The sequence below is a fragment of the Brassica rapa genome, chromosome A10, assembly GCF_000309985.2.
Source record: "Brassica rapa cultivar Chiifu-401-42 chromosome A10, CAAS_Brap_v3.01, whole genome shotgun sequence".
Classification (NCBI taxonomy): Eukaryota; Viridiplantae; Streptophyta; class Magnoliopsida; order Brassicales; family Brassicaceae; genus Brassica; species Brassica rapa.
In genome coordinates this window covers 18257255-18278799 of record NC_024804.2, presented here as the reverse complement: position 1 = coordinate 18278799, position 21545 = coordinate 18257255, and the positions used below count along the sequence as shown (strand labels likewise).

Sequence of the window (21545 nt, the reverse complement as noted above, 5' to 3'; positions counted from 1 at the left end):
TTACAAATTCAAAGTTTGAGCGAGAGAGAAAGTGAAAGGTCATCTTCGCTAGGTTCTTTAGGTTGAGCTTGAGCTTGTAAGCTATTTCCAACAGCTAGACAAAGGTTTAAACACAAAGGTGGTGGTGGTGGCGACGTTGAGGACAAATATAGTTGAGGTGGAGCCATGACGGATTGGTATGAGTTCCCTCTAATGGCCCAACTTTGGTCCGTTCCTTGACTTTGATTGTTGACCACGGTTAAGTTGGTCGGTCCATCAATGGTGTAAGGGTATAGATTTGGATACGGTTGGTTCATACTCGTCAACATGGCATGGTTTGGTCTTTCCGTGATCGTTCTCTCCATCTTGTGAGCATTTTGGTGACCACCCAATGCTTGTCTTTTAGAGAACCTCTTGTGACAATACTTGCATTTGTACTTCAGTTTCTCTATCAACTCAGAGTCATTCTCGCTAACATCACTAGCGTAACTTGATTCTGAGGACAACATATCGACATCGATCGGATGATTCGGATCCATTAGATTTTTACAGGTTCACCTTCAATGGTTAGGATATATGGGATTGCACCCGGATGGGTATTTAAAGATTGAGACTTAAGGTGTACTTTTAAGATTATGGAAAGTCATATATTTAGTTTTCTGATGTTGAATAGGATTAGTTTAAATGCATATTGATTGAAATGGCAAGAGACTTATTGAAAATAATAAACAAAGACTAACTCAAGTACTTATCTGTTAAATCTTTCATTACAAGTACTAACACACAAGGTAACATTTTTAATTGGTATATACATGAAACAATTTCCGATTTGACTTTATATGGTTAATTTGTTTCTTAATTACTTATTGCAATGATATTAGTTAAGTTTAGTTCCAAATATTTTTTATTTCCAAAGTAAGTGAAAATTTGGTTAGTAGTTTTTGACTTATTAATAAATACGAGATATGGTTGAAATACACTCTTGTAATCACCTTTGGAAAACATTATCTATAATTCTTTAACAAGAAACTGTTCTTTTTAGAATTTTGGTGTTTTTCTTCATTTCACCCGATAGACCAAACTGTTCTAATTATATTGAAGTTTATTTTGTTATTATGGCATTCATAAATTATCTACCAAAAATAAAGTAATAATTAGGAGGACTTTTATAGGCGGATGACTTTTATAGAAGCAGATCAGAACATGCCAGCTAATGAACCCACCATCATTGCTTTTAATTGATCCCCTCCTACCCAATAGATAACCTATAGTTTTTCCTTTACCAAGATTATTAACAATTAAAAAATAATAAAAAATCTTGATTGGGTTTGGTCCCATAACCGATTCTGTGTACATAAATGAAAAAAATAACTAAAATAAAATAGGGTATGATTAAGGATAGAAGAGCATCAGATCCTGTGATTCAGATTCTGCCTGGCACTGTCTCGTCTTTGCTTTTTGGCTGCTTCATGTTCTCTGTACACTGTACTATTATTGAATGAATGGTTTGGTCAATAAATATAAGATATTTTATACATAGATACACCTTTTTTTTTGTTGCTATACGTATATGCAACATGGATTTGGCTATTACCAGGTTCTTGAATTTCACAAGAGGAAGCAAATCAGTTGCAAATGCTTTTATGATTTTCGGTGCAAAGCTACAAAGCAACTTTTTGAGAAACAAATCTAAACTCAAAAAAAGCAAAATAGCACACATTAAAGTACTTGTATAATCAAATCTAAACAAGTGAAAAAGATCACTTTGTTTCATCCAATTATACAGAGAAAACTCATGTCTTAATACTACAAGATCCGGTCACAGAGACTTTGTAGTGGCCGGATCCACATTGTACAAACAAAGACACCATACAACCCAATTTTGTGGATGTTCCAATATATAAATAGTTCTTTTTTTTTTTAATTCAATTTTCTCGAGTTGGAAATAGAGTCAAGACCGTGTTGGCTCCTTGTTCCAGATCATCTGCATAGTTAGCCACTTGGCTATGCAAATGCAAAGAAGCTGGCCTGGTGAGAACTTGTTGCTGCTGCTGCTGACTCTGCCTAGCCAAGAACAACGACTGGTCCATCGCTTTCCCGTTGTTGTTATTCGCCTGAGATGCGAAATTCACGGCTGAGAGTTGACGGTGGAGGAACTGAGGCTGATGATGCTGAAGAGACGCGATAGGGACGAATGAAGGAATGAAATGGTCGGAGCTTTGTCTACCCGTCGGATGAAGGAAATGCGTAGGAACAGGCGAGCTAGCGAAGAGATGATCCGACTCGCCGACGACGTTTCCTCCGCCGCCTCCGCCGGACTGCATCCTCTTGAGGTAAAGCCGGTACTTCTGAAGATGGCTAGCGACGTTCTCTCTGGTCAGCCCGTCGACGCTCATGAGCTGCATGATGGTTTTGGGAACCGCGTTCTTGATCCCGAGGTGCGCCACCGCGTCCACGAAGCGCTTGTGCAGCTGCGGCGTCCACACCAAACGCGGCCGTTTTAGCGTCCGAGCCGGCTCGTCCCCGGAGGAGTCTACGGCGAACTCGGCTGATGAGTTGGTTTGCTGCGGCGGCGGCGTGGTTTGAGGCTGAGGTTGGTTAGGACTTCGGAGATCGAAGGCGATGGCGAGATCGGGAGTGATGAGGGACTGAGATAACGGTATGAGCTCCTCCGGCGACGGGAGCTCTTCTTCCCATTTGGCAAACCAGTTGGAGTCTTCCTCTCTCATCTTACAAAGTCAAAGCTAAAGAGAGAAAGCATCTAGAGGAAACGCAATCTTAGAAGTGAAGATGGAGAGAGAGAAGACTATTGATTTTGAGGCAAAGACTTGAAGAGACATCAGAAGATTCTTTTATATTTTTGTTTGATTATTATCTGTTTGTCTGAACGTTGAGTTAGAGTTATCATCATTAGATTCGACCGACGCCTACTTTGGCGCGTGGCTACCACTTGTTGACCATTTTTAGTCTCTTTTTCGGGTTTTCCATTAACTTTTGATTCTATTTTTATACTATATGAAGAACAAATGACATTTTGAAATTAGGGAAACCTAATTTTAGATTCGAATAGATGAGAGTTGCTAGATTAGTTGTTCAGAAACATTTGATTAGTACCCCTAATTGTTTTTGTTTAATTAATGTGTTTTTGTTCAGGCATCTCTATTATCATCCAATGAGGAGAGCTTCAACATGAAACCAGTAAGTATTAATTAAGAGTTAGTTTGTATCTTTATGGTATATGCCATTGTGTTCATCGGAGTTTGGACAAATATAAATTAATTTAAAGTTTTCACACCTAACTTTAATTTGGATCTACATGCCACTTAACCTAGTGGAAGCTTGTGTTTAGGTATGTCAACATACTTATTTAACTAGAACTAAACTAGTTTTGGAAGTTAGGACAAACTAGATAAGACCCTACGTCAGTTTAATAAACTTACTGTAACATATCGTTTTGCACGTAAAACGTGTCCAATTGGCTATTTAGCTATATATGATGCAAATAAATGACAATGATTTATGAAAATAATATTAGTTTTACGTAACATGATAGCATAAACTATACTAATTCATATCAAGCGGTGATGATTGTACTAATGATAATACTATCAAAACTTAAAAATGTCATAACAAACCAACTATACGACTATCAATTAATGGTTGAACAAGAACACCAGAGAGAATTAAAACAAAAGTTTCGGAATTACACGATTACACTGATAAAAGCATGAGTAGAAAGTTCTGGATTTCCAAAATTATTAACCAAAATTACACGATTAAGATATCGATTTTTTTATCAGTGTAATCGTATAATTTCAAACAATTTTTTAAGAGAAACTGTTCATATAATTCTATAACTCAAGAAAAAAAGCTACTGCTGTTTGTGCAGCATATTACTATATAGCTCCATCCAAACACGAGTTTGACGTGACCTGATTTACCCCAATTGGGGCAATGGAACCTATTGCCTTTCAAGTCTTTAATAGATTCGTTCAAGATATTCTATGCAAATTCAAAAGCTTCACGTGAAAGATGTATATCAAAAGTTATTGCAAGCTTTTTGACTTGTTAAACCCACTTTGTTCCCCTTTTGTCTAATTTTAACCTAGTTGAAGAAATTTACACATAAGATATTTTCAAAGATAAATAAGAACGTCCATGGATTCATAATATTCCAGTTCTAAGACAATAAATGAGTAGCTGAAGAGTTAAAGAACGTTGGTCCACATTATACAAATTAGCTTGTCTTTTCATGTTATAAATGATGAAATAGAAATTGATATTGGGTCCATGAGGTTCAGATTATTTTGTCTTTATTTTTATTGAAATCTATAAGATAACTCTCATCGTAGAAAGATTCCAAAAGATAAACACAACACCTTCTAATCTCCTTTGTCCAACAAGTGCTGCAACGTACACATCCACATCAAAAACATGTGTATGATGATGATATATAGAGACTAACCTTTTATTTCCGGGTCCATGAGATGGAACCATTTTATATTATTTATGTATACTAAGATTGTATGAAAACTACTCTACCCAATCATACAACTTTATATTAAAAATAAAATCATGAGTAGAGTAGTTTCTCCCACAGTTAGGAATATGATTGTGAAATGAACTTTGTGAGTTTTTTTCATGATCCCGAATCGAACCAACCCTTGATGTTCCGTTCAATTAAAGAAAAAACAATGTGTAAACATGTGACCAAGGAAAAAAATCACATGGAGATAAGTTTTAATAAACCAAAAGTCCAAAGCTAGTTGCTAAAAATAGCAAGTAACCTGAGTATCTAAAGATAGCAAACAATTCCAGACTGAATGATGATCACTCTAATTGTTGTTGGGCCGTTGTGTTTGGGCTTATTTTCAGTCCTGATGTCAGGTCTTTTGCTTAGCAATCTGACATATTCTTTTGTGTATTAAACTTTCACGTGAAAGATCTTTGCCTTTCTTTCTTTTTAACGACCAAAAATCTTGAAGAGTTGCTTGAACGGTAGGCCATATATAATATAAGGTTCGTAACTACCGTATTAAATTCTCAATCTTCAAAATACAAAAACAAAAGGTGCCCGGTGAGAATGGATTCATTACTTCAACTAACAAATCTTGATTTCCTATAATTCTTTTAGGTGACAGTTTTAAGACTTGTTCAATTCCTCATGTGTTACAAAAAAAAAGTTCAATTCCTCATACAAAAAACACAACCCCAATATATAACCTTCAAACCCTGATAGTCATGTGAAGATTTCTTACGTCAATATTTATGTACTGAAACCCTACATTTTTTGTTTTGTCAGCATCTAGTTGTTTAGATCAGGTGGTAGTAGAGATTAAGAGTGTGATTGGATAAGAAAAAGAAAGAGAAGAAAATAAAAAAAAAGAAATAAATTTATTAACTTTTGTGTTGCGCTGGATTACACTCATTTCTGAGAAAGAAATAAAATGTGTAAAAGACAAAAGAAGATTTTGTTTTCCAGCGTAAATCAGAGTAAATAATATTCAACTCTTTTCATGATTGGCAACATCTAAGTGGAAATGAGAGTAAACTTTTTTACTCTGATATTTGTTTGCCCTAGTTATACTTTACAACCACACCCTAAGTAATTTAGAGTAACTGTGTATTAGATTAATTTACCAAATGTCAAATTCTAAAGGTTTATACTGTACATTAGAGTTAAAATCACGTGTAGGTCTACATTCCCGACAACTCCAACGCACTATATATTGTTTTACTCAGAACGAATCTCAACAATCATGAACCATACAATTTTTTTATAGATAATCTGCAGTGTGACGCCTTAACTTAGTACACACACATTGTTATCTTTATCTCCTTTACCTTAGTTGAATGATTTTCTCTTTCGTCTTACATTTTATACAAACTATCTTTACAGAGGATAAATTTTTGACAACCCTAACCATATAAATCATTGATTAATAATATTAATTTTTCTTGGTTTTAGGAATTTTAAAAAAGTTTTGATACCAGAATTCTGTATTAACTGCTGTTTTCCTTATATATAATAACATCAATACATGGTTCTATAAATAATTTTGAAAGATCATAAATAGGAAGCTTGAGAGAAATAAATCAAGAGTAAAAGAACACACCTGACACAAGTAACGGCTAGTCAGTAGTTGGCGGGTGAAAAGAAGAAGACATCCTAACGGTCAATTCCAGGCTGGCTATCGATTTACCAAAATACCCTCAATTTTAATTGAATTTTCTCTTTTTATTGATACGCTCCTGTGCCTTTCCCTTTCTCATTAAAACAGCATCTGTCTCTCTCTTTTAAACTCTCAATAATAATTGAACCTCTCTCTCTCTTCTTGATTTCAACTTGAGAATCTTTCATTTACTCGTAGGAGAGAACGGGATCGATCGCCTTTTCTCACTCTCTCTGCTTAGGTAAAAATTTGATTTCCGATGAAAAATTAATCGTTTTGCTCGACGAGTCTGTTTCTTTGATTCTTTGCTTTGCGATGTGTTCTCTATCCATCGGATCTCTTCGATTTTCGTATACATCTTAGCTCGAATTGAGTTTTTCCTTGGAAGCCCTAGACTCGATTAAGCTAGATCCCTTTTTTTCATTTTAGGGTTTTCTTTGGATTCTTCAATCGATGGCTCTCTTCTTGTGTGTTTGGATTCGTTTCGATCCGATTTCACTTATTCTGCTATAATCTTTGTTTTAGAGATTCAAAGTTTAAACCTTTCTTTTTTTTTTTTCTAATCGATTTGCTTAAGGACTTGCCTAATTGTATGTTTTGAGGAAACGTTAATACTGAATGTATAAACTTAATTTTAACTCAAATCCGTTGATGAAGTGAAGAAGCATTAACCCCTTGTTTCTGTGTCTGTAGTTTTGGCTCAGTTTGATCTCATCACATTGTGGAGTGTCTGCCTGTCTGAGGAGAAGAACGTCTGCTTGCACTTATTATTCTCCATGGTAGTTCTCTTTCTCTGTCAATGTGCTTACTTTGAAGTGTTACCCTGTTCTGATTTGTGTTATGGTGTTTTTGAATGCTCTCAGGCAAGTAACGAGAATCTACCACCCAATGTTATCAAGCAGCTCGCCAAGGAACTCAAGAGTCTTGACGAATCTCCTCCGGATGGCATCAAGGTTGTGGTCAACGACGAGGACTTCTCTCAAATATGTGCTGATATTGAAGGACCAGGTGCATTATTGTTTCCCTATTTAATGATTACTGTGTTGAAATGATTTTAAAAACAAGATGTTTTTCTATACAGTTGGGACTCCTTATGAGAATGGACTTTTCCGTATGAAGTTGGCATTATCTCATGATTTTCCACATTCTCCGCCTAAAGGTATGTGTCTAATATAAAAATTGAGGGACCACATTCTGATTTATTTGGTCTGCCATTGTAGGCTACTTTATGACAAAGATATTCCATCCCAATGTTGCTTCTAACGGAGAGATTTGCGTTAACACGCTTAAGAAAGATTGGAACCCTAGTCTTGGATTAAGACATGTTCTCTCTGTAAGATCCTTCACCCTTGCGTGTTTTCATTTCTTTGATCAGATTACTTAATACTTGAGAGAGTGAGCTTTTCTTTGTGTGTGTGTTTGTACATGGTAACAGGTTGTGAGGTGCTTACTAATCGAGCCATTTCCAGAATCTGCATTAAACGAACAGGCTGGAAAGATGCTACTTGAGAACTATGAAGAGTACGCTAGGCATGCTCGGTGAGTCCATCTACTTTGAGTCTCATATTCTGTCAAAATCTCTTTTGAGCATTCTGTTTTTAAGTCTAAATCTTCTGGACTTGTGTGCAGGCTTTACACGGGTATCCATGCTAAACCAAAACCTAAGTTCAAAACAGGAGCTATCTCAGAGTCAACAACGGCTCTAAATGTTGGCCAGCCCAACAACGAGTCGCCTGCTGCAATACCCTCTTCAGTGGCAGACATCAATAGAGTAATAACAGCGACTGAACAAATTGCTAACGTGCCTGTAGCAGCAGCAGCAGGATCTGCAAGTGTGGCCACTACGACACAGAAAAGAGAAGCCGGTTTGGCCAAGGTTCAGGCAGACAAGAAGAAGGTAGATGCCAGAAAGAAGAGCTTGAAGAGACTATGATGATACTTCTCAATTAGTGTCATTTATCTTATCTCCATCTCATAATGTTTGGATTCTTCTGTCATGTCATCATGACTCTGCCCCCTTTTTGCTCAACTCTTTTCCTATCAAAGTTGGAGTGACACTTAGAAATTTCTAAAAATAGAAAACAAATCCATATATTATATGCAGCCACTTCTACTAATCTCCTCTTTCATCAAACATCGTATAATAAGCTGTGTGACCTTCAAATTTACTCAACTAATTTTATATCAAATCAATACACAATATTTCCAACAAGTAATATAACAATTAATTGTATATTACATCTGAAAATAGAAAACAATACCATATATTAGCACATGGAACTCTAATCTCCTCTTTCATCAAACATCATAACCTGTGTGGCCATCAAACTTACTCAACTAATTGTATATTAAATTGATGAGGACCTCAAGTCATCATCAGAAAAGGAGAAAGGAACCAGGAGTAAATCAGTGAAGAACATGAAGCTGAGGAAAGCTAAGAAGCCAACCAGGACATATGTGCAATCAAAACGCTATATCTTATAAACCAGGAGGAATTTATCAATGAAACCGGTTTTCCTGGATTCTACACTCAACAAGAGCACACGGCGAATTGGTTTTATACCAAAAGGAGTAATGGTTTAGGAGATATGCCATTTACAAGTCAGACTATCTACATTGCATCCGAACTGGTTCCATTTAAGGAAAGTAATTCTTTGCTTAAGGAGTGTGCAACTCAAACTCACGTGAGGAAACCAGGAGACATTCATTACATCTAAGACCATTTGGAGTGTTGATACCATGCACTAAACCTCACTGGATCAGCCAGATTCTTCAACATCTCCACTTGCCTTTTTTGGAGCCGATTCTTCAACACATTCTACATTTGTATTAATGTATATTAAACTATATTTCATGGTACATGGACATCATTTTAATTTTTATCAATTAATTTAGTAAAACTTCACAATACTCCATAAATTAGTGGACTAACCACTATAAAATCGTTATTCTCTAGAGAAACGGAGATAACAAAGATCTTAAACCTCTTTGAACTTCATCATATGTTAGTGCATGATGCAACCATGCATTAAAACAGTATTGTCATATTTTTGATTTTTTTTTCAAAATCTATGTGTTAACTCCTACGAAAATATTGAGTTTTTCGATAAATGCTTTATACTCTGAAGCCTATGATCTTTAGTGTTGTTTTAAAATTTCTAAACAAAGGTTCCAAACCTTATTTTCGCATGATGCAAACCTTATTTTCACAATACACCCAAAATTAGTGGAGTATCCACTATAAAATCGCTATTCTCTAGAGAAACGGAGACAATAAAGGTTCCAAAACTCTTTGACATTCATCATATGTTAGTGCATGATCCAACTATGCATTAAAATAGTATTATCATATTTTTGATTTTTCTTCTCAAAATCTATGTATTAACCCCTACGAATATAAAATCGGTAAATGCTCTATATAACTAACCACTATAAAATCGCTATTCTCTAGAGAAACGGAGACAACAAAGGTTCCAAACTTTATTTTCTATATACTGGTAAAATAAACAGTACTGGTCGTCTATGAACAGGAAAACGTCTTTGAAGGTTTATTATGATAAAAATGTCACTTTAAAGGTTTAAAATGCTTGTAAAATAACTTCAGTGTTTAAAGTATTAGAAAATGACACTCTCAATGTTTAAAATGTGATTTCCCCTTTGTTTTAGTATAAAATATTTAACCTAAAATAACTGATAAAAACAGTGCTAAACTATCTCAAACTGGTGACGTGATCAGTTTAGAGCAGCATACTCAACCACTGAACCAATGACACCTTTCACATAATTTTGCCCCAAAATAATATTTATTGTAATTGGCCGTGAAGCTAATGCTTCATCCGCCTCCTATTCTACTATGTTTATGAGACGTCTCCGTCATACGGTTTATTTATATGTCTAGAAAAAATGAATATTTTCACTTAATTACATTTACATTCACTTATTAGTTTTCTTTTTTCACTTCATTTATTTTTGCATGAGACATATATATGTAACGTTAATTTTGCATGTTCTTCATGTGTTTTTCCTTCCACATATATATATATATATATATATATCATTCTTTTTTTCTGTAAACTTATATATATTATTCTTGTCATCTTACAATTTTTTATTTTCTTTCGACTTCATGAAATCTCTCTCACGTATATATGTCCATTGATTATCAACACCTATAATATCATTAAACCTTAATAAACTTTATTTACATCATGTTTCTCTAGATCTACTCACTCAAATCCATAAGAATAGTTGTAATAATTCAATCAAGACATGAAACTAGGCAAAATGGCGAGCTAGTGCACGAACTAGGCCATATCGCCTAATCAATATATAAACTATTTGATTGTGTGATCTGATATTTAGACTAATAACGAATTTAAATTTAATACATCAACTTAGAATAAAAGACTTTTAAATACATACAACCGTCATCATGTCCGTAAAATGGTGACATGAAACAGTTCGTAACTGAATAATTTTAGTTTAAACGAAACAAATGATGCGACCGATACCTGAACTTATAACAAATTTCAATTTTAATACCTGAAATAAGAATAAAAAGTTTTTAACTACTTGGAACATGATTTATCACATAAATTCATCCAAGTAAATGCCTAGTCGCAACAGCTAGATTGACGATGAAGACATGATCCATCGGCGAAACCTATCAATTTCTTACCCAAATGTGAATTTAACATATGTACTATGTTGTTCTTTTGCTTAAGGTTGTGGAGATATGTATTGTCGAAGTGGAATCTCGTGTTAGAGAGGTTTATTCTCGTGATTTATTATGTTGACTCAAAAGATATCAAAATGAATAGTTTCAAAAAAAAAAAAGATATCAAAATGAAGAATAGAGTATATAAGAATGGTGACAGAAATTCGGCCCAATAGAAGCTGAATGACAACATGGACTGAATGCATCTGCAGAGCTTCTACTATGTAGGGTTTATGAGACGTCTCCGTTCATAGGATTTATTTATATGTTTAAAAAATGAATATTTATTTTGGTAAAAGAAAAAAATGAATATATATATGCAAAGGAAAAAATAATATTTTATTTTTAAATGAATATTTTTATTTTTCACTTAGTTACATTTACATTTACTTATTAGTTTCCTTTTATTAAATGAATATATGTAAAAATGAAAAATTAATATTTTATTTTTAAATGAATATTTTTATTTTTCACTTAATTACATTTACCGATTTTTTATTAGTTTGCTTTTTCACTTCATTTATTGTTGCATGAGATATATATGTAACGTTAATTGTTCTTCACGTGTTTTCCCTTCCATATTTTAAAGTTCTATGTCATGCTGGATGTTTACATTATTAATATATACTATTATTTTATTAATGTTTTTTTAGAAAAGACATGCAACTTTGACTAATGTTTTCTCGAGGTTAATCAAAGTAACTTAAATTTAATAACATTTTATATATTTTTTTTGTAAAAGCATTTTATGTATTATTGGTAGTATTATTTCATTTCATACAAGATATAATATCTAATGATATTATTTAATATTTTATTTAATGTTCAGCACAACAACAAGTGCCACCAACACAGTCTCCCCTTATCGGACCCTTTTTGGTATAACAAAACGGCTCACACACTCCTTTGTCGTCACATGGACCATAGCATAGATTATATGCTTTCTTTACTCCGAAATCTATTCGAATAGTAAGAAATAATAAAATATTAAAATTATGCAGGAATGAAGACTTTAGCATAACTAAAAATTAAATTTTAATGTAGTACCTGAAACAATATCGGTGCAGCTAACAATTGACATCGCGAAGAAAAGAGTGAAAACAAATGCGATTAATATACATTTTTCGGAGATACTCATTTTGTAGGATGTTTTATAAATTGTTTGAGAGTTCTATTATATTTTAGATTGATATATATATATATATATACATATAAACATAAACTTGCATTAATTATATTTTTGTAAAGAAAATCTTTCAATTAATTTTCTGAGATTATAGTCAAAATAATATAAAAGTGCATGATTCATGTACCTAAGCATATAAACATAAACTTGCATCAATTATATTTTGTAAGGAAAATCTTTCAATTAATTTTCTGAGATTATAGTCAAAATAATATAAAAGTGCATGATTTATTTACCTAAGCATATAAACATAAACTTGCATTATTTATATTTTTTTAAGAAAATCTTTCAATTAATTTTCTGAGATTATAGTCAAAATAATATAAAAGTGCATGATTCATTTACCTAAGCATATCAATCTACATAAAAACATAAACTTGTGTTAATTATATTTTTCTAAAGAAAATCTTTCAATTAATTTTTTGAGATTATAGTCAAAATAATATAAAAGTGCATGATTCATTTACCTAAGCATATAAACATAAACTTGCATCAATTATATTTTTGTAAAGAAAATCTTTCAATTAATTTTCTGAGATTATAGTCAAAATAATATAAAAGTGCATGATTCATTTACCTAAGCATATAAACATAAACTTGCATTAATTATGTTTTTTTAAAAAAAAACTTTTTAATTCATTTTTTGAGATTATAGTCAAAACAATATAAAAGTGCATGATTCATTTACCTAAGAATATAAACATAAACTTGCATTAGTTATATTTTTTGTAAAGAAAATCTTTAAATTAATTTTCTGAGATTATAGTTAAAATAATATAAAAGTGCATGATTCATTTACCTAAGCATATCAATCTACATATAAACATAAACTTGCATTAGTTATATTTTTGTAAAGAAAATCTTTCAATGATTTTCTCAGATTATAGTCAAAATAATATAAAAGTGCATGATTCATTTACCTAAGCATATGAATATTAGTGTGAAAGTTTTATTTTCTTTCAGATTGCCTTGTCAAGATATAATTTGTATATTGAAACAGATTTTTCAAAATGTAATATATATAAATTAAAATTGTTATTATGGACTAAATGTTTTGAATAATCTTAGTCTGAATAATTCAGCTAAATATATTTACTTTATTCAGTTATTTATATTAATTGTTTTGTAAATTTGTGTGTTTACATTAAATGCCTTCATGGCTAGATAACAACTACTCCCTCCGTTCCTTAATAATAGACTTTCTAGGAAAAACGTTCGTTTCAAAAAGATGTATTTTTTTAGTTTTCTATAAAAAAATTGTAAACTTCAAGAAAATTAATTGACTTTATTAAATTATTATTGGTTAAATGTTATTGAAAATTGAAAATTACAGAAATCGATACATTTATTATGGTAGTTTAATGTGTTTTTTTAATTAATTATTACTTTTGTAATATATCAAGAAAATAATGTCCAATATATTTATTATAATATATTCTTATGGTCATTCCAATCTTTCGTAAAAATATATATTATGATTTTCTCTTATATTAGCAAACACAGACAAGACAAGTTTCACAATAATATATGAAATGTAAATATGTGCACACCAAGTTTTTCTTGATTTGCGTTAACACGCTTAAGAAAGATTGGAACCCTAGTCTTGGATTGAGACATGTTCTCCCTGTAAGATCCTTCACCCTTGTGTGTTTTCATTTCTTTGATCAGATTACTTAATACTTGAGAGAGTGAGCTTTTCTTTGTGTGTGTTTGTACATGGTAACAGGTTGTGAGGTGCTTACTAATCGAGCCATTTCCAGAATCTGCATTAAACGAACAGGCTGGAAAGATGCTACTTGAGAACTATGAAGAGTACGCTAGGCATGCTCGGTGAGTCCATCTACTTTGAGTCTCATATTCTGTCAAAATCTCTATTGAGCATTCTGTTTTTAAGTCGAAATCTTCTGGACTTGTGTGCAGGCTTACACGGGTATCCATGCTAAACCAAAACCTAAGTTCAAAACAGGAGCTATCTCAGAGTCAACAACGGCTCTAAATGTTGGCCAGCCCAACAACGAGACGCCTGCTGCAATACCCTCTTCAGTGGCAGACATCAATAGAGTAATAACAGCGACTGAACAAATTGCTAACGTGCCTGTAGCAGCAGCAGCAGGATCTGCAAGTGTGGCCACTACGACACAGAAAAGAGAAGCCGGTTTGGCCAAGGTTCAGGCAGACAAGAAGAAGGTAGATGCCAGAAAGAAGAGCTTGAAGAGACTATGATGATACTTCTCAATTAGTGTCATTTATCTTATCTCCATCTCATAATGTTTGGATTCTTCTGTCATGTCATCATGACTCTGCCCCCTTTTTGCTCAACTCTTTTCCTATCAAAGTTGGAGTGACTATTAGATATTTCTAAAAATATAAAACAAATCCATATATTATATGCAGCCACTTCTAGTCTCCTCTTTCATCAAACATCATATAATAAGCTGTGTGACCTTCAAATTTACTCAACTAATTTTATATCAAATCAATACACAATATTTCCAACAAGTAATATAACAATTAATTGTATATTACATCTGAAAATAGAAAACAATACCATATATTAGCAAATGGAACTCTAATCTCCTCTTTCATCAAACATCATAACCTGTGTGGCCATCAAACTTACTCAACCAATTGTATATTAAATTGATGAGGACCTCAAGTCATCATCAGAAAAGGAGAAAGGAACCAGGAGTAAATCAGTGAAGAACATGAAGCTGAGGAAAGCTAAAGAAGCCAACCAGGACATATAAGCAATCAAAACGCTATATCTTATAAACCAGGAGGAATTTATGAATGAAACCGGTTTTCCTGGATTCTACACTCAACAGGAGCACACGGCGAATTGGTTTTATACCAAAAGGAGTAATGGTTTAGGGGATATGCCATTTACAAGTTAGACTATCTACACTGCATCCTAACTGGTTCTATTTAAGGAAATTAATTCTTTGCTTAAGGAGTGTGCAACTCAAACTCACGTTTGGAAACCAGGAGATCATTCATTACATCTAAGACCATTTGGAGTGTTGATACCATGCACTAAACCTCACTGGATCAGCCAGATTCTTCAACATCTCCACTTGCCATTTTTGGAGCCGAATTGCTTTAAATCCCAACGGCTAGTTTTCTACACTATTGGCTGTGATTTGGCGATTTGTTTCATCAACTAGATGCTCCCCAAGGCTCCTAGGATCTTCCCAAAGTTGTCCAGATACAAGCAGCTCAACGCATTTCCCATTTTGGCTGAGATTCTCTCATTTAAGCCTAACGGCTAGTTTTTGATATTTTCATTATGTTTCCATTTTTGTTTAGCTTTCTAAGTCTTTGTAATGAACATTATATAAAGCTCATTAGGTCCCTCAATGGAAGGCACAAATCTTTTACCCAATAAATAATAAACTTCTTAGTTTCTTTTCTCCAAAGTCTTTGTGTCTTTGAGTTATCTTGATCATCAAGCCTTGTTATCTTGATCATCAAGCCTTGTGTGGATTCACTTGTCTTAGTGATTGGCGATTGAGACTGCTTGTGGAATCAGCCTGTTCTTCGGGGTTGATTGTGGAATCAGTCAACACCTTGTTCTGTCCGAGATCATCATCATCACTCCCATCCAGCCGATTTTATAGTCGATTAGATCCATTAGAAGAACCACCCCTCTTGTTGGATCAATCATCACTTTGATCTTAGGTGCTTGTAATCCTTTGACAGCTTAGGACTACATCATAAATCAATACTCAATAATTCCAACAAGAAATATAATATAACAATTAGTTGTATATTACATCTATGTTTTGTCTTTTGTTTATCAAATGATATATAACTAAAAATAGTATAAAACTTCAAAGGCCACATTTGTACAAATTTACTTTGTCTCTAAGACAATAGGACATTCAGGTGTTCTAATCTACAATCTTGATTCTTGGATACATCAAACCTAACAAATCCTTTGTATTCTTGCTATTTCATGCCTAACGATATAGACAAATATGATACAACATTAAGAGGGTCATTTCACTGCCGTTACTTAGGCAAGTCTAGTTGAGATGAGTAGAACGTTGGATCAAGCTAAGAAGAAGCACCATCTTTAGCTGTCTCGTATTCATTGCTGGTGTCAATATCACCTATGTTACGTGTGAGCAAAGAAAGCTTCTCCGAACTCTCCCTTTTAGTGACCTTGCCTCCCATTTCGTTATTATATCTGATGGATGAGCTGTACTCTGACTCATACTCAGATCCATCATCTTCTTCGGGTACCATTGCTCTGAGATCTAGTTGAGAAGGCGGGATCTTGGCAAATAACACTTCTTTAACATTCTTCAGTAAGCCTCTCTTCTAAACACCTGCAGATATGGATATAAAGATATCAACTTAAAAAAAGACTATGGGTTTCAACCTGGAACTTCTTGCCAAAAAAAAAGAAAAAAAACAAGACTATTGAAAAACTTAAAAGAGAGGAAACAAACCAAGAGGGTGAGAATAAATGCTGAAGTCAGAACGGTGTAGTTGAAGATAGGATCGTCTTTTTGAATCCACACGAGCATCCTTATGCAGAATGTAAGGGCAGGGGCTCCAATCAAGAAAGAGGCTAGGAACAGAGAGTTTACATCAGGACCAAAGATTAGTCCCCACCACAGAAAAATTTCTGGTGCAACAAAAGCAGAATCATATAATCATATTTGAATAGGAGGAAACATGTAATATCTTGGCTTCAGGTAAAGAATATATTTATTACGTTGTTACCCTTCCAGGCTTTGTACAATCTGATCTCAGGAATGTGTTTCGAAGTTGAAGCCATCATGAGAATATGATCATGAGAGGAAATACAATGAACCTGACTACTCTTCTTCTTGCTCATTCTCTCCCTCTGCATTGTCTCAAAACCCCACACATGAAGCCTATCTCCAAGAAAAAAAAAAGTTTCTCCAAGTTTCTAATATTTAAACTTAGCTTTCATAAATTATGAGTTTGTTTTATTTGGCATTAACCAAATAAAAGAGATGAAATATGGTTTTTTAGTTTTTTTTTTCTGTCTATTTTAATCTTTCTTACTTCTTGTTCTTTCCTCAATTATCAAAATCCATTGCAAATCAATCATCTGCAGTTTTGTTTGGTCTCCCTCTCTCTCTTTTTTTTTGTAACACATACGAAAATATTGAGTTTTTCGGTAAATGCTCTATAAACCGAAGCCTATAATGTTTAGTGTTGTTTTAAAATTTCTAAACACATTCTACATTTATATTAATATATATTAAACTCTATTTCATGGTACATGAGCATCATTTTAATTTTTATCAATTAATTTAGTAAAACTTCACAATACTTCCTAAATTAATGGACAAACCACTATAAAATCGTTATTCTCTAGAAAAACAGAGATAACAAAGATTCCAAACCTCTTTGAACTCCATCATATGTTAGTGCAGAATGCAACCATGCATTAAAACAGTATTGTCATATTTTTTGAATTTTTCTCAAAATCTATGTGTTAACTCCTACGAAAATATTGAGTTTTTCGGTAAATGCTTTATACACTGAAGCCTATGATCTTTTGTGTTGTTTTACAATTTCTAAACAAAAGTTCCAAACCTTATTTTCGCATGATGCAAACCTTATTTTTCACAATACACCCAAAATTAATGGAGTACCCACTATAAAATCGCTATTCTCTAGAGAAACGCAGACAACAAAGGTTCCAAAACTCTTTGACATTCATCATATGTTAGTGCAGGATCCAACTATGCATTAAAATAGTATTGTCATATTTTTGATTTTTTTCTCAAAATCTATGTGTTAACCTCTACGAAAATATTGAGTTTTTCGGTAAATGCTCTATATACTGAAGCTTATGATCTTTAGTGTTGTTTTAAAATTTATAAACACATTCTACATTTGTTTTAATGTATAGTAAACTCTCTTTAATGGTACATGGACATCATTTTAATTTTTTTTTATCAATTAATTTAGTATAACTTCATAATACTTCCTAAATTGGTGGACTAACCACTATAAAATCGCTATTCTCTTGAGAAACGGAGACAACAAAGATTCCAAACCTTATTTTCTATATACTGGTAAAATGAACAATACTAGTCGTCTATAAACATGAAAACGTCTTTCGAGGTTTATTATGATAAAAATGTCACTTTGAAGGTTTAAAGTAAATGCAGCATACTCAACCACTGAACCAATGACACCTTTCACATAATTTTGCCCCAAAATAATATTTATTGTAATCGGTCCTAAAGCTAATGCCTCATCCGCCTCCTATTCTACAATGTAGTAGGGTTTATGAGACGTCTCCGTCATACGGTTTATTTATATGTCTAGAAAAAATGAATATTTTCACTTAATTACATTTACATGCACTTATTAGTTTTCTTTTTTTTCACTTCATTTATTTTTGCATGAGACATATATATGTCACGTTAATTTTGCATGTTCTTTATATGTTTTCTCTTCCACACACACATATATATATATATATATATATATATATATATATATATCATTCTTTTTTTTTCCGTAAACTTATATATATATCATTCTTGTCATCTTACAATTTTTTTATTTTCTTTCGACTTCATGAAATCTCTCTCACGTATATATGTCCATTGATTATCAACACCTATAATATCATTAAACTTTACTTACATCATTGTTTCTCTCGATCTATTCACTCAAATCCATAAGAATAGTTGTAATAATTCAATCAAGAGATGAAACTAGGCAAAATGGTGAATTAGTGCACGAACTAGGCCATATCGCCTAATCAATCTATAAACTATTTGATTGTGTGATCTGATATTTGGACTAATAACGAATTTAAATTTAATACATCAACTTAGAATAAAAGATATTTAAATACATACGACCGTCATCATGTTCGTAAAATGGTGACATGAAACAGTTCGTAACTGAATCATTTTAGTTTAAACGAAACAAATGATGCAATCCGATACCTGAACTTATAACAAATTTGAATTTTAATACCTGAACTAAGAATAAAAAGTTTTTAACTACCTGGAGCATGATTTATCACATAAATTCATCCAAGTAAATGCCTAGTCGCAACAGCTAGATTGACGATGAAGACATGATCCATCGGCGAAACCTATCAATTTTTTTACCCAAATGTGAATTTAACATATGTACTATGTTGTTCTTCTGCTTAAGGTTGTGGAGATATGTATTGTCGAAGTGGAATCTCGTGTTAGAGAGGTTTATTCTCGTGATTCATTATGTCGACTCAAAAGATATCAAAATAAATAGTTTCAAAAAAAAAAAAAATCAAACTGAAGAATAGAGTATATCAGAATGGTGACAGAAATTCGGCCCAATAGAAGCTGCATGACAACATGGACTGAATGCATCTGCAAAGCTTCTACTATGTAGGGTTTATGACACGTCTCCGTTCATAGGATTTATTTTAATGTTGAGAAAAAATGAATATTTATTTTGGTAAAAGAAAAAAAAAGGAATATATATGTACAAAGGAAAAAATGAATATTTTCTTTTTAAATGAATATTTTTATTTTTCACTTAATTACATTTACATTCACTTATTAGTTTCCTTTTTTTAAAAATGAATATATGTACAAAGGAAAAAATGAATATTTTATTTTTAAATTAATATTTTGTTTTTCACTTAATTACATTTACCATTTTTTTATTAGTTTCCTTTTTCACTTCATTTATTTTTGCATGACATATATATGTAACGTTAATCGTTTCCGTGTTTTCCCTTCCATATTTTACAGTTCTATGTCATGTGGGATTACATATTTACATTATTAATATTTTGCTATACTTTTATCAATGTTTTTTTTAGAAAAGACATGCACTTTGACTAATGTTTTTTCGAGGTTAATCAAAGTAACTTCAATGTGATAACATTTTATATTTTTTTGTAAAAGCATTTTATGTATTATTGGTAATATTATTTCATTTCATACAAGATATAATATGTAATGATATTATTTAATATTTTATTTAGGGTTCATCACAACAACAAACGCCAAGATAACCTTTTTCTTTGCCAACACAGTCTCCCATTTTCAGACCTTTTTTGGAAGAACAAAACGGTCTACACACTCCTTTGTCGTCACATGGACCATAGCACACATTATACTTTACTCCGAAATCTATTCAAATAGTAAGAAATAATAAAATATTAAAATTATGCAGGAATGAAGACTTTAGCATAACTAAAAATTAAATTTTAATGTAGTACCTGAAACAATATCGGTGCAGCGAACAATTGACATCGCGAAGAAAAGAGTGAAAACAAATGCGATTAATGTACATTTTTTGGAGAGACTCATTTTGTAGGATGTTTTATAAATTGTTTGAGAGTTCTATTATATTTTAGATTCCTATATATATACATATAAACATAAACTTGCATTAATTATATTTTTGTAAAGAAAATCTTTCAATTAATTTTCTGAGATTATAGTCAAAATAATATAAAAGTGCATGGTTCATTTACCTAAACATATAAACATAAACTTGCATTAATTATATTTTCGTAAGGAAATCTTTCAATTAATTTTATGAGATTATAGTCAAAATAATATAAAAGTGCATAATTCATTTACCTGAGCATATAAACATAAACTTGTATTATTTATATTTTTGTAAGAAAATCTTTCAATTAATTTTCTGAGATTATAGTCAAAATAATATAAAAGTGCATGATTCATTTACCTAAGCATGTCAATCTACATAAAAACATAAACTTGTGTTAATTATATTTTTCTAAAGAAAATCTTCTGAGATTATAGTCAAAATAATATAAAAGTGCATGATTCATTTACCTAAGCATATAAACATAAACTTGCATTAATTATATATTTGAAAGGAAAATCTTTCAATTAATTTTCTGAGATTATAGTCAAAATAATATAAAAGTGCATGATTGATTTACCTAAGCATATAAACATAAACTTGCATTATTTATATTTTTGTAAGACAATCTTTCAATTAATTTTCTGAGATTATAGTCAAAATAATATAAAAGTGAATAATTCATTTACCTAAGCATATCAATCTGCATAAAAATAAACTTGTGTTAATTATATTTTTCTAAAGAAAATCTTTCAATTAATTTTCTGAGATTATAGTCAAAATAATATAAAAGTGCATTATTCATTTACCTAAGCATATAAACATAAACTTGCATTAATTATATTTTTGTAAAATATTGAGTTTTTCTGTAAATGTTCTACACATTGAAGTCTATGATCTTTAGTGTTGTTTTAAATTTTCTAAACAAATTCTACATTTGTATTAATGTATATTAAACTCTCTTTCATGGTACATGGACATCGTTTTAATTTTTTATCAATTAATTTAGTAAAACTCACAATACTCCCTAAATTGGTGGACTAACCACTATAAAATCGCTATTCTCTAGATAAAAAGAGACAACAAAGGTTTCAAACCTCTTTGAACTTCATCATATGTTAGTGCATGATGCTATTATGCATTAAAATAGTAT

The 21545-nt window shown here is 32.0% G+C and overlaps 3 protein-coding genes and 3 long non-coding RNA genes across 6 annotated transcripts; 2 read left to right on the top strand and 4 right to left on the bottom strand.

Annotated features, from left to right (window-relative positions):
• Nucleotides 1-8: 8 nt before the first annotated feature.
• Nucleotides 9-518, bottom strand: LOC103847561 (zinc finger protein 8). The gene has a single exon (XM_009124654.1). It carries the CDS (start codon nucleotides 516-518, stop codon nucleotides 9-11), a length of 510 nt encoding a protein of 169 aa, XP_009122902.1.
• A 1161-nt stretch (nucleotides 519-1679) lies between these two features.
• On the bottom strand, nucleotides 1680-2857 carry LOC103846867 (transcription factor MYBC1). The gene has a single exon (XM_009123874.3). The coding sequence runs from the start codon at nucleotides 2706-2708 to the stop codon at nucleotides 1905-1907; it is 804 nt and encodes a 267-aa protein (XP_009122122.1). The 5' UTR covers nucleotides 2709-2857; the 3' UTR covers nucleotides 1680-1904.
• A 3363-nt stretch (nucleotides 2858-6220) lies between these two features.
• On the top strand, nucleotides 6221-8269 carry LOC103846866 (ubiquitin-conjugating enzyme E2 22). The gene is made up of 7 exons (XM_033281457.1): nucleotides 6221-6393; nucleotides 6846-6931; nucleotides 7016-7160; nucleotides 7234-7311; nucleotides 7373-7485; nucleotides 7588-7691; nucleotides 7782-8269. The coding sequence occupies exons 2-7, from the start codon at nucleotides 6929-6931 to the stop codon at nucleotides 8083-8085; spliced, it is 747 nt and encodes a 248-aa protein (XP_033137348.1). The 5' UTR covers nucleotides 6221-6393; nucleotides 6846-6928; the 3' UTR covers nucleotides 8086-8269.
• Nucleotides 8270-11567: 3298 nt separating this feature from the next.
• LOC103847255 lies at nucleotides 11568-12068 on the bottom strand. Its single transcript, XR_628751.2, has 2 exons — nucleotides 11917-12068; nucleotides 11568-11827 (listed from the first exon to the last, which is right to left on the bottom strand). It is a non-coding gene; the product is annotated as an uncharacterized LOC103847255 (long non-coding RNA).
• A 254-nt stretch (nucleotides 12069-12322) lies between these two features.
• LOC117128872 lies at nucleotides 12323-14452 on the top strand. The gene is made up of 3 exons (XR_004452223.1): nucleotides 12323-13681; nucleotides 13782-13885; nucleotides 13976-14452. It is a non-coding gene; the product is annotated as an uncharacterized LOC117128872 (long non-coding RNA).
• Nucleotides 14453-19961: 5509 nt separating this feature from the next.
• LOC103846865 lies at nucleotides 19962-20433 on the bottom strand. The gene is made up of 2 exons (XR_628728.2): nucleotides 20277-20433; nucleotides 19962-20187 (listed from the first exon to the last, which is right to left on the bottom strand). It is a non-coding gene; the product is annotated as an uncharacterized LOC103846865 (long non-coding RNA).
• Nucleotides 20434-21545: the final 1112 nt, after the last annotated feature.

What these genes read in the sequence shown, in the direction of transcription:
- LOC103846866 (XM_033281457.1), top strand. An exon ending in TCCACATTCTCCGCCTAAAG is followed by an intron (nt 7,312 to 7,372) that starts GTATGTGTCTAA and finishes CTGCCATTGTAG; the next exon opens with GCTACTTTATGACAAAGATA. An exon ending in GAGTACGCTAGGCATGCTCG is followed by an intron (nt 7,692 to 7,781) that starts GTGAGTCCATCT and finishes ACTTGTGTGCAG; the next exon opens with GCTTTACACGGGTATCCATG.
- LOC103846867 (XM_009123874.3), bottom strand. Translation starts at nt 2,708, where the DNA reads ATGAGAGAGGAAGACTCCAACTGGTTTGCCAAATGGGAAGAAGAGCTC.
- LOC103847561 (XM_009124654.1), bottom strand. Translation starts at nt 518, where the DNA reads ATGGATCCGAATCATCCGATCGATGTCGATATGTTGTCCTCAGAATCA.